An 11,018-nucleotide genomic window follows, 5' to 3' on the forward strand; every position below is an offset into this window, starting at 1 on the left:
GGGACAGTGGGTAATGCCCCGTGGTATTCTCGCCATGCGTTGTAGAGACCACTTTAGAGAGGTTAGGATGCTGAGGGTTAGAAGGGGCCTCAGCCCATCTCTGTAGCCCTTTCACCATGTGGCTTCCACTCACTCAAGCTCCACCAGTCTCTACTGATACTGATACGACATAACACTAGTCGTGTCCACCTTGGGCTGGGCATCCTCACAACACCTCTGTGCGTCAGGCATCATCAACAGCTCTGTTTTTACAAAGAAACTGAGTCCCAGGTACTTTGTGATTTGCTCAATATTGGGAAAAGCCAAGACTCAAACCTAGAGCTTTTTGACTCAAAAGTCCTGTCTTTCTTTCTTACCTCCCTCCCTCCCTCCCTCCCTCTCTCACTCCCTCCCTCTCTCCCTCTCTCCTTCCTTTCTTCCTTCCTTCCTTCTTTCCTCTTTCTTTTTTACTGTACCACACAGGGCTGGCCTGAGTCCTCGCATCTTTGTGTGAATTAAGAAAAGGTGCTTGCCTTCAGTGGAGGTGGCTCTGAGTGAGGTACCAGGGGATTGAGGACTAGATTTCAGCCAACCTCCCCCTTAGACATCACCTCAGATGGTCACTTCTGCAGACGGCATGACCTCATCATGTCTGGTGGCCCTGACACCACACTGGCACCAAGAGCCCCAGGTCCTGACTCAAGCCTTGCCATTAACTCATTAGGTGACTGTGGGTGAGTCACTTCTCTCTGGGCTTCTGAGCCCTTGTTTGTAGAATGAAGTCGCTGGACCAGCCATCAAACGTCCCTCCCACTTAGATCGTTTTCACGGGCCTGCCACACTTTCTGAGTTGGACCGAATGGCAGCCCCATCTAGCAGCTGATTGCACATGGCTTCGATTCATTCTTTACCTCTTTCGTGGCTGTGCATCATAGTAAACTGGAGGATTCATTTATCTCAAAACAAACCCCTAGAAGGCCAGGCAAGTACTTACATAAATAAAGCAGGCGAGTGTCAGAAAAATCCCATGGCTTTAAAAAATATTTCCCATTTGAGATAAAAACATAGTTCAGAGGCCTATTTCTCTAAAGAGATGCAGCATGAAGATAGCAATTGACGGCTGCGTCTCTGTGGCAGTGACAACAGGGAGGAGGAGGACCTGAGGGTGATGGGCGAGTCCTCGCTCTCTCCAGGGAGCAGCTGTGACTAAACCTCAGGGGACAGTTACTCTGGAGGAATTCACGCCCATTGCTTCTAGAGCTCAGGCTCTATCAAGAGAAGCCGCAACTCTAGAAGCTGCAAATCTAGATTTTAAAATGTTGGTTTCCATTGCAGGTCAAAGAAAACATCTGTTTTCTACTTTTATCTTAAGTCTCTTCTCCCCACCCTCCCCCGATAAAATCTTGGAAAATCTGGACACTCGCTCATTCATTGAGTCCCTGCTGTACACCTGGGATTCATCAAGAGACACTCTCGTTATTTCTTTCAGCTTCTTGGCAAAGCAAACGGCGTAGTACTTTTTATTTGAGCACATACAAAAAACATTAACTTATATATAGAGAGTATTTGCCTAAGCACAAGATGGGTGCTAAAAATGATGAGGCTTATTAAAATAAAACTTCACTTTTACTGAGTTGAAAATAAACAGTGAGTTCAAAAACAAGTTAATAATGTGATCTCGTTATTTTGAGAACTCAATGAAAGCATTGTTTTTAAATTAGCCTTGTTATTTTTAATCCGAATGTTAATTCGACGAGCATTTTCTTTAATTATCTTAACTGGTTTTAAATGGATTGTTTTTCAACTCACTAAAAGTGTGTTTAGCCTCATGTCCCTTAAAATAATATCTCTTTATCAAGCATGTCTCTACTCTGGTCCAGAGAGGAAACCAGAATACAGTAGCTCTCTGTTTTAAAAGTGCTCTGTTCAAATGTGTTTTAAAGAGTGAGTCCTGGGCAGAGTGGGAAGGAGAAGGTAGGGCAGAGGCACAGCCAGGAGCCTGGCAGGGTGACGAATAAGTCATTTTTGAACATTTATCGCCAGGCAGGAGGGCAGTGGGGCCGCGTGAGTTATAAGGATTGTCAATGACGATCATCAGTAAGAACAACGTGTCGATTACAATTGTTAGTAAGAAATAAGTTGTTAGCAGGAAATTTTAAATAGTAAAAGTTATATAAATGTTATTAATAGTCAGCTATTAGTAGTAGGAGCTAACGCTTTCTAAGCGCCTCTGTGCTGGGCACCTCACTTGCATTGTCGCATGCACAGGCCCCCATATCTAAACAGGGGGGCTGTGATTTCCTCCTTTTTCATTGGGGAAACCGAGGCTCAGAAGAGTGATATAACTCGCCCAAGACTGCAAAGTACTGGGACGTGGAAATAGATTCAACACGCGTTTATCTGCTGAAGAATCCCAGTGTTCGTTCGTACACCGTTATATAAATTACGCAGTTTCCCTTTTCTTAACTGCTTTCCGCTTTTGCAAGAAGAGAAGCGTAGACAAAAAAGATGAATGGGGCATCTCGTCTAAGACCTGTGGAAGAGGAAGCCTTTTCATGCCCAAGGCTGATTTTCTCTAGAAGCGATGAATCTGTTAACTTTAATAATAGTGACTCAGGGGGCCATGACGCGATAGTGATGCTTTCTGTCTGATAGGTTTTAAAGCTAATCCTTAAACGGCTGCTGTGAAAATGCCTGGCCCGGCTCCTTGATGCAAAACTGCTCTGAAGCTCCAAGCTGGCACTAGAGCTGTGACTGTGCCTGGAAGACCCTGACTGCAAGAGAGGACACGGGACACGGGACGGTGTGTGAGGACACCCGAGCAGCGGACCTTCTGAGAGAAAATTAGTTATTGCCATGATTTCTTTTCATCTTGTCAATAGTTTTTCCATTCCCTAAGAAATGGTGTCATTTAAATAGTAATGCTGGAACATCTTTTGAGGAACAATTTCAACCAACAAGTTAATATGTAAAGTTCTGTTTTCTTTTCTTTTCTTTTTTTCCCCTTTAGCCAGTTGGCTCATAAATCTATAATCAGGCACCACCAGTGGCTAGCAAACGAACACTTTCTAGAAGGTCTGAAAGGCCAGACTTGTAAACCTGCCATTTTCTTGTCCTTCTTCCTTGGACAAAGCCTCAGCATCCGCTTCGGTAAAAAAGAAACATCAGTGTTTTCCTTGCAGAGTGCGTGGGAGGCTGAGAATGAGCACACGGATGGCAAAGTCTCTAACACAGTGCCTGGCACGTATAGGCACTTAATGAATTTACTTTCAGTCTTTCTTCCTTGACTTTAAGAGGGCGGCAAACCTTGCAGTCTTATTTATTCTGCATATAAAGCAAGGGCACATATTCTGTGGGTAAAGCATTAAGATGGATTTTTCCAGAGTGCCTTCTGCAAATCACACATGGATCCCTCAGTGCATTTTGACATCTTTGCTGGGTGACTTCTCTGGGTTTGTCGCAGGTCCTACCTTGTGTGGATGGGCGTGGCTGAGGCTGTCCCAGCGGAGGCCCCAGCTGGGCTGGCCCGGGGGATTTTGCTGGTTTAGCTTGCGGAGCCTAGAGCAGGAGAAGAGAAAAGAAGCCTGTTGTGGTCACCACGGCCATTTACTTCCTGGGTGGGAGAGCAGGATTTACAAAGATCTTTTCATTATTGAGGTAAAACTTACATGAAGAGCGCAATTCTGAAGTACACAGCGTATGCGCACACACGGGTGTGACCACTCAGATTGGGACAGAATCTTTGCTTTGGAGAGGGCCACCCCGTGCCCCCTCCCAGCCAGCAGCCCCTCCAAGTACAACCATTACTCCGACGTCAATTATCATAGACTCAAGTTCTCGTGGGCAAAAGGGGGAGCAGGTTTTGACACCTGCTTTACTAGAAAGCTGGGGAGCTAGCAAATTCTCTGGAGAATGATCTGGCAATCCATGGTGAGGGCTGTGGGGGGAGGAGCCGTGTGGGAGCTTGTCAAAGTCGGGGGGCGAGGAAATGAGAGACACAACAGTCTCTGTTGACTGGTGCCCTGGGATTGCACAAAGGGCATGTGTGTACATGGCAAGCACACACACACGGACACACACACACACACATCTAGATTTTAAAATGTTGGTTTCCATTGCAGGTCAAAGAAAACATCTGTTTTCTACTTTTATCTTAAGTCTCTTCTCCCCACCCTCCCCCGATAAAATCTTGGAAAATCTGGACACTCGCTCATTCACTGAGTCCCTGCTGTACACCTGGGATTCATCAAGAGACACTCTCGTTATTTCTTTCAGCTTCTTGGCAAAGCAAACGGCGTAGTACTTTTTATTTGAGCACATACAAAAAACATTAACTTATATATAGGGAGTATTTGCCTAAGCACAAGATGGGTGCTAAAAATGATGAGGCTTATTAAAATAAAACTTCACTTTTACTGAGTTGAAAATAAACAGTGAGTTCAAAAACAAGTTAATAATGTGATCTCGTTATTTTGAGAACTCAATGAAAGCATTGTTTTTAAATTAGCCTTGTTATTTTTAATCCGAATGTTAATTCGACGAGCATTTTCTTTAATTATCTTAACTGGTTTTAAATGGATTGTTTTTCAACTCACTAAAAGTGTGTTTAGCCTCATGTCCCTTAAAATAATATCTCTTTATCAAGCATGTCTCTACTCTGGTCCAGAGAGGAAACCAGAATACAGTAGCTCTCTGTTTTAAAAGTGCTCTGTTCAAATGTGTTTTAAAGAGTGAGTCCTGGGCAGAGTGGGAAGGAGAAGGTAGGGCAGAGGCACAGCCAGGAGCCTGGCAGGGTGACGAATAAGTCATTTTTGAACATTTATCGCCAGGCAGGAGGGCAGTGGGGCCGCGTGAGTTATAAGGATTGTCAATGACGATCATCAGTAAGAACAACGTGTCGATTACAATTGTTAGTAAGAAATAAGTTGTTAGCAGGAAATTTTAAATAGTAAAAGTTATATAAATGTTATTAATAGTCAGCTATTAGTAGTAGGAGCTAACGCTTTCTAAGCGCCTCTGTGCTGGGCACCTCACTTGCATTGTCGCATGCACAGGCCCCCATATCTAAACAGGGGGGCTGTGATTTCCTCCTTTTTCATTGGGGAAACCGAGGCTCAGAAGAGTGATATAACTCGCCCAAGACTGCAAAGTACTGGGACGTGGAAATAGATTCAACACGCGTTTATCTGCTGAAGAATCCCAGTGTTCGTTCGTACACCGTTATATAAATTACGCAGTTTCCCTTTTCTTAACTGCTTTCTGCTTTCGCAAGAAGAGAAGCGTAGACAAAAAAGATGAATGGGGCATCTCGTCTAAGACCTGTGGAAGAGGAAGCCTTTTCATGCCCAAGGCTGATTTTCTCTAGAAGCGATGAATCTGTTAACTTTAATAATAGTGACTCAGGGGGCCATGACGCGATAGTGATGCTTTCTGTCTGATAGGTTTTAAAGCTAATCCTTAAACGGCTGCTGTGAAAATGCCTGGCCCGGCTCCTTGATGCAAAACTGCTCTGAAGCTCCAAGCTGGCACTAGAGCTGTGACTGTGCCTGGAAGACCCTGACTGCAAGAGAGGACACGGGACACGGGACGGTGTGTGAGGACACCCGAGCAGCGGACCTTCTGAGAGAAAATTAGTTATTGCCATGATTTCTTTTCATCTTGTCGTCAATAGTTTTTCCATTCCCTAAGAAATGGTGTCATTTAAATAGTAATGCTGGAACATCTTTTGAGGAACAATTTCAACCAACAAGTTAATATGTAAAGTTCTGTTTTCTTTTCTTTTCTTTTTTTTTCCCTTTAGCCAGTTGGCTCATAAATCTATAATCAGGCACCACCAGTGGCTAGCAAACGAACACTTTCTAGAAGGTCTGAAAGGCCAGACTTGTAAACCTGCCATTTTCTTGTCCTGCTTCCTTGGACAAAGCCTCAGCATCCGCTTCGGTAAAAAAGAAACATCAGTGTTTTCCTTGCAGAGTGCGTGGGAGGCTGAGAATGAGCACACGGATGGCAAAGTCTCTAACACAGTGCCTGGCACGTATAGGCACTTAATAAATTTACTTTCAGACTTTCTTCCTTGACTTTAAGAGGGCGGCAAACCTTGCAGTCTTATTTATTCTGCATATAAAGCAAGGGCACATATTCTGTGGATAAAGCATTAAGATGGATTTTTCCAGAGTGCCTTCTGCAAATCACACATGGATCCCTCAGTGCATTTTGACATCTTTGCTGGGTGACTTCTCTGGGTTTGTCGCAGGTCCTACCTTGTGTGGATGGGCGTGGCTGAGGCTGTCCCAGCGGAGGCCCCAGCTGGGCTGGCCCGGGGGATTTTGCTGGTTTAGCTTGCGGAGCCTAGAGCAGGAGAAGAGAAAAGAAGCCTGTTGTGGTCACCACGGCCATTTACTTCCTGGGTGGGAGAGCAGGATTTACAAAGATCTTTTCATTATTGAGGTAAAACTTACATGAAGAGCGCAATTCTGAAGTACACAGCATATGCGCACACACGGGTGTGACCACTCAGATTGGGACAGAATCTTTGCTTTGGAGAGGGCCACCCCGTGCCCCCTCCCAGCCAGCAGCCCCTCCAAGTACAACCATTACTCCGACGTCAATTATCATAGACTCAAGTTCTCGTGGGCAAAAGGGGGAGCAGGTTTTGACACCTGCTTTACTAGAAAGCTGGGGAGCTAGCAAATTCTCTGGAGAATGATCTGGCAATCCATGGTGAGGGCTGTGGGGGGAGGAGCCGTGTGGGAGCTTGTCAAAGTCGGGGGGCGAGGAAATGAGAGACACAACAGTCTCTGTTGACTGGTGCCCTGGGATTGCACAAAGGGCATGTGTGTACATGGCAAGCACACACACACGGACACACACACACACACACACACACACACACACACACATGGACACACACACTCTGCTCCCTGCTAAGGTCCAGGGTGGAGGGCACAGAGGGACAACCGACTTCTGACATTAATAAGCTCTGTCCACAGACACCAGGGGCCCATTTGAGACAAGGCTTTTCTCCCCAGGATGGTGAAGGGAGGAAGGGCCCCTTCCTCCCGAGCTTCCCAGACACCGTGTCAGGAGCAGGGTGGAGAAGCTCTCTCTGATGCCCCGTCTCTGTCCATACCTCATTCTTTACTCCCTAGGGTGGTGCCATTCTGGGGATATCTCCTTTGGACCTAGGGCCCCCCCATTCCCAGACAGCTTGACATTTCTTATGGCTACAAAATCTCCTTTGTTCTTGAGGACCTTACCCAAGGCCTTAGGGGTGAGGGTACTGTGCCCCCCGGCATCAGGAATTGGCTCATTTTGGAGACAACGAGGTCGGCCATCAGCTGTTTGTCCTCTTCCACATGCTCTCCGATCAGGGGCATCGAGCTGTCCATCACCTGCGGGAGAGAAAGACCGCCTGAGGGACGCCCTTGCCTAGGTAGGCCGGCAGGAGAGCAGGCTCAGCGCTCAGACCAGAAGTGACCACTAGATGGCGATGTTCTCCGTGTAAACACCCAGCCCAGCGCCTCCAGCTGGGAATGACCCCTCCCGAGATAACCAGCTCCCCGCAGTTCAGTCTAAGTCAACTCCCTGGATTCAGCTCAATGCAGTCTACACTCGCCGGACTACAGAAATGCGACAGAGGGCCAAGCAGCCTTTCCTGGCCTTTTCAGCTGTTTTTTTGGGGAGCTGTTCTCCGCCCCGTCTTTTCCCCCCTTGGCCCCTGCCCAAGGTCGGGGCTGGCTTCCTGAACTTTGGCCCAAGGGCAAGGTTTTCCAAAAAGCCGGAAGCAATGAGGTGGGGGTTCGATTGTGACAAAAAAAAGAAAAAAAAGACACAGATGTTGGCGGGGTTCAGAGAGAAGAGGGACAGGAAAAGCCCGCTCCCAGGGCTCTGGCAGAACACACGCTGGCCTGGCCGCGAAACTCGTTCCCCGGGGAGCAGGCTGTTCCTCAAAGGGGCAAAGTACGCACGTGACAGGTCGTGTTTACCCACCTGCTCTTTTTGCAGCCAGGGAACCGAGGCCCAGAGGTGGGAAGGGACTTGCCTAAGGTCCCATAGGCCAAGCATCCAGGTTCTCCCCCTCCCCCTTCACTCCTGGCCGGCCCTACTCACCCGCCGACCTCCAGCAAACTCACTGTCTCGTCTCTCCTTCCCCAAGCTCGGGGCTCCCCCAGGTTCTTCCTCCCATCCAGGTCCTATGTACGCCGTTCCCTCAGCTCCCTCTTTACCGGGCTAACTCACCTATCCGCAAACACACACCCGGCCTTCCTCTGGGAAGCCCTCTCTGACTGAGTGAGCTCTGATAAGCCACCTTTGTCTGTACTCCCACTGCCTTGGCTTCGGCCGTCCCGCTGGAGGGCTTAGCCCACAGCGCCGTCATCTCCTGTGTGCTCGCGCCTCCCCAACCAGACTACGAGGCCCCCAGGACGGGCCCCGCGTCCCGTTAAACCACTGTGTCCTCGGAAATCACCTGTTGAATGGGGAGTGAAACGCCCTTGCGATAAGTCCTGTTCTTAATGATAGGGATGCGCACGGGTGCTATTTTTATTGAGCACCTACTACGTGCCAGGCGGGCACTGTTCTCAGCGCTAGGTGTGGATGATCTCACACAAATCTCAGAAGAGCTTTTTGAGGCAGGTACCACTATTATCTTCATCTCAATGATGAGGCAACTGAAGGTCAAAGAAGTGGCAAGTTCAAGGACACATGGCCAGCAAACCATGGTCTTTCTACTTCTCACCAAGCACCGAAACAGCTCTCTGGGTAAGAAGCAGGGACAAGAAACCTGGGTTCCAAGGCTAGGTTCTTCTGTGGGCTTGCTGTGTGATGTTGGGCAGGTCACCTTTCCTCTGTGGGCTCACTGTTTTTCTCACCCGTAAGCTGAGGGGCTTGGGCAGCTGTGAAGACCCTTCCAGCTGGGACTTTTAAGGGTCTTGGAATCTAAAGCACCCACTGTGGTTGGGAAGCTGAAAGACGAACTCAGGGATGTGAATGATGACTCTAGCACAGCCCTGGAAACTGCCCTCAGACTGAGCTCCCCGTGGTTTGGGCCTGGGCCCTTGCCATCCCAGAGCCCAGTACCTGTCACGTGGACAGTTTCTCGGTCAACGTGGGCTGAGCTGGGTGGTGACTGTGGAGCTCGTCTAAATGTACACAGGCCTGTCCCTTCTCCCCCTGACCCTGCCCACCTCTCTCTGTTCTGGGTTCTGTTTCCTACATTCCGTGCAGTGGAAAACAGCCACCACAAGGAACCTGAGGTCAGGCATTTTGGAATCCCCATGGTGGACACGGCCAAAGGAAGTGGACACTCTGGTCTCCCCAGGGGAAACATTTTTTCCAGTGAGCAATGTCATTCTCCGGACAGGTCATGAAGGACAAGTTCAAGGGTCTGTCCCCTGAATATTTCTCTTTGAGGATCTTCACAAAACATGTCACACACATTTTATGTTCTCACCACAGAGGTGGCTGAAGAGATCGGTATTTTTGGATCTCTTCTGCTTTTTTTTCCAGACTGGGAAAAAAATACCTTTTATCTTCCTGGTAGCAAGTTCCTCATCTCCCTCGACTCCACCCTAAACCCAAAAGCAAGGAAAACAACTCCTCAATGTTTCTGAGAGAAAAATACCATCTGAAAAAGTCATCTTTTTTTTTTTCTCCTCTGGAACGTTTTTGAGTTGTTTTTTTTTTGTTTTTTGAAGTCCAAACTCTAAGTTTGCTTTTTTTTTTTTAACATGAGAAATCTTTCATCCCTGACCATTCTGAGTGTCTGGAGGCAGGGAGCCTGGGCCCACGAGCACAGATTTTTGTTTCCTAGGAGTGAAAGTCATGGAGACTCAGAGAGGCAGGAAGGCTCAGAGAGGGCAGAGAGGGCGCTAAGCAGGGAGAAGGGGCTAAGCTCACAAGACGGAGGGGAGGGGAGAGTCCCTCCTCTGTTGATTGCGATCGATCACTTCTCTACATGGGAGCTCTAGAAGGCAGGGTCTCTGCTACCGTGTTTACAGCCCCATCACCTGGCCCAGGGGCTGGCGCCCAGGGTCGGGGCTCGTGGCGAAGGAATGAATGAATGAATGAGTGCGTGTGTGCCAAACCCGAGTTCGTGTCTGGTGGTCCTGTGAGGAGATGCAGAGGCAGGAGGGCCGGGAGGGGTTTCAAGAGATGCAACGCCCAGGCTGGAGGGCCCTCGGCCTGCCCTTGGTCTGAAGGTCCCAGGGCACCTCAGGGAAGGTGGGGCTCATTCCGCCAGGGAAGAGCCTGGCCCCGGCTGGGATGCAGGCGTGCAGGGTGGTCGTTCTGCTCGAGGCCCTTTCAACATCTCCTTCGGGAAGGGCCACAGTGGGGGATTTCAGGTGTGGTGGCTGCCAGAGGAAAAGCCACTCACTCCTGCCCGTGAGGAGGCCCGGTCCCCAGAGGGGGTACCGAACCCACGAGTGCAGAGGCAGCTCCTCCGTGGGGGCTTCTGGGTGGGGGGGCTGCGTCCACTGTCCATCGGGACTCGCTCCCCTTCGCTTCCAAGGGCAGCCGCTCCCTGGGCGCGGGTGCGACTGCCTCTGAGCCGGCTCCCCGCTCCGAGTCCCAGGGACAGGAGAGGAGCTGGCTCCGGAGGTCACCGGCCATGTGCTTCCCCAGGAAGGGGCAGCCGCAGGGCTCTCCCTCCCGCGACCTGGCCCAGTGTCAGCGCTGCCCGCGGCTGCCGTGTGACGAGCACCAGAAGCGGCTCTTGGGAGGCGGGTGTGTGTGAGCCCGTGTGAAACTGGGGAGAAGGGAGAACTCCGAGGCCAGAGGGGCATTTTGAGGGGAAAGCAGTGGAGAGTCGTGAGCTGTGATTGTGGGGGACAAGGAAGGGGCGTAGAAGAGAGGGGAGAGGAGGGTGCGGGGCCGGGAGAGACAGAGAGGAGTCAGGGAGGAGAGCGGCGGATTGTGGGATCCGGAGGAGCATGGACAGGAAGTTGGTGGCGGTGGCGGAGGGCACAGGACTACAGGGACAAGTAGGTGATGGTCCTGGAGGATGGCAGGGGGTCGTGGCCCCGTGAGAGACGGGGGCT

At 49.6% G+C, this 11,018-nt stretch overlaps 1 protein-coding gene across 1 annotated transcript in view; it reads right to left on the reverse strand.

The window, feature by feature from the left end:
• Nucleotides 1–11,018, reverse strand: part of SYN3 (synapsin III) — a 443,545-nt gene that overhangs the window by 11,468 nt on the left and 421,059 nt on the right. The window contains exons 11-12 of the mRNA XM_023527457.1: nt 7,236–7,370; nt 6,206–6,327 (exon numbers count right to left, since the gene is read on the reverse strand). Coding sequence (XP_023383225.1) covers nt 6,206–6,327; nt 7,236–7,370 — 257 coding nt within the window. The remainder of the gene's footprint in view (nt 1–6,205; nt 6,328–7,235; nt 7,371–11,018) is intronic.

This window comes from Pteropus vampyrus, unplaced genomic scaffold (genome assembly GCF_000151845.1).
Source record: "Pteropus vampyrus isolate Shadow unplaced genomic scaffold, Pvam_2.0 Scaffold16, whole genome shotgun sequence".
Lineage (NCBI taxonomy): Eukaryota > Metazoa > Chordata > Mammalia > Chiroptera > Pteropodidae > Pteropus > Pteropus vampyrus.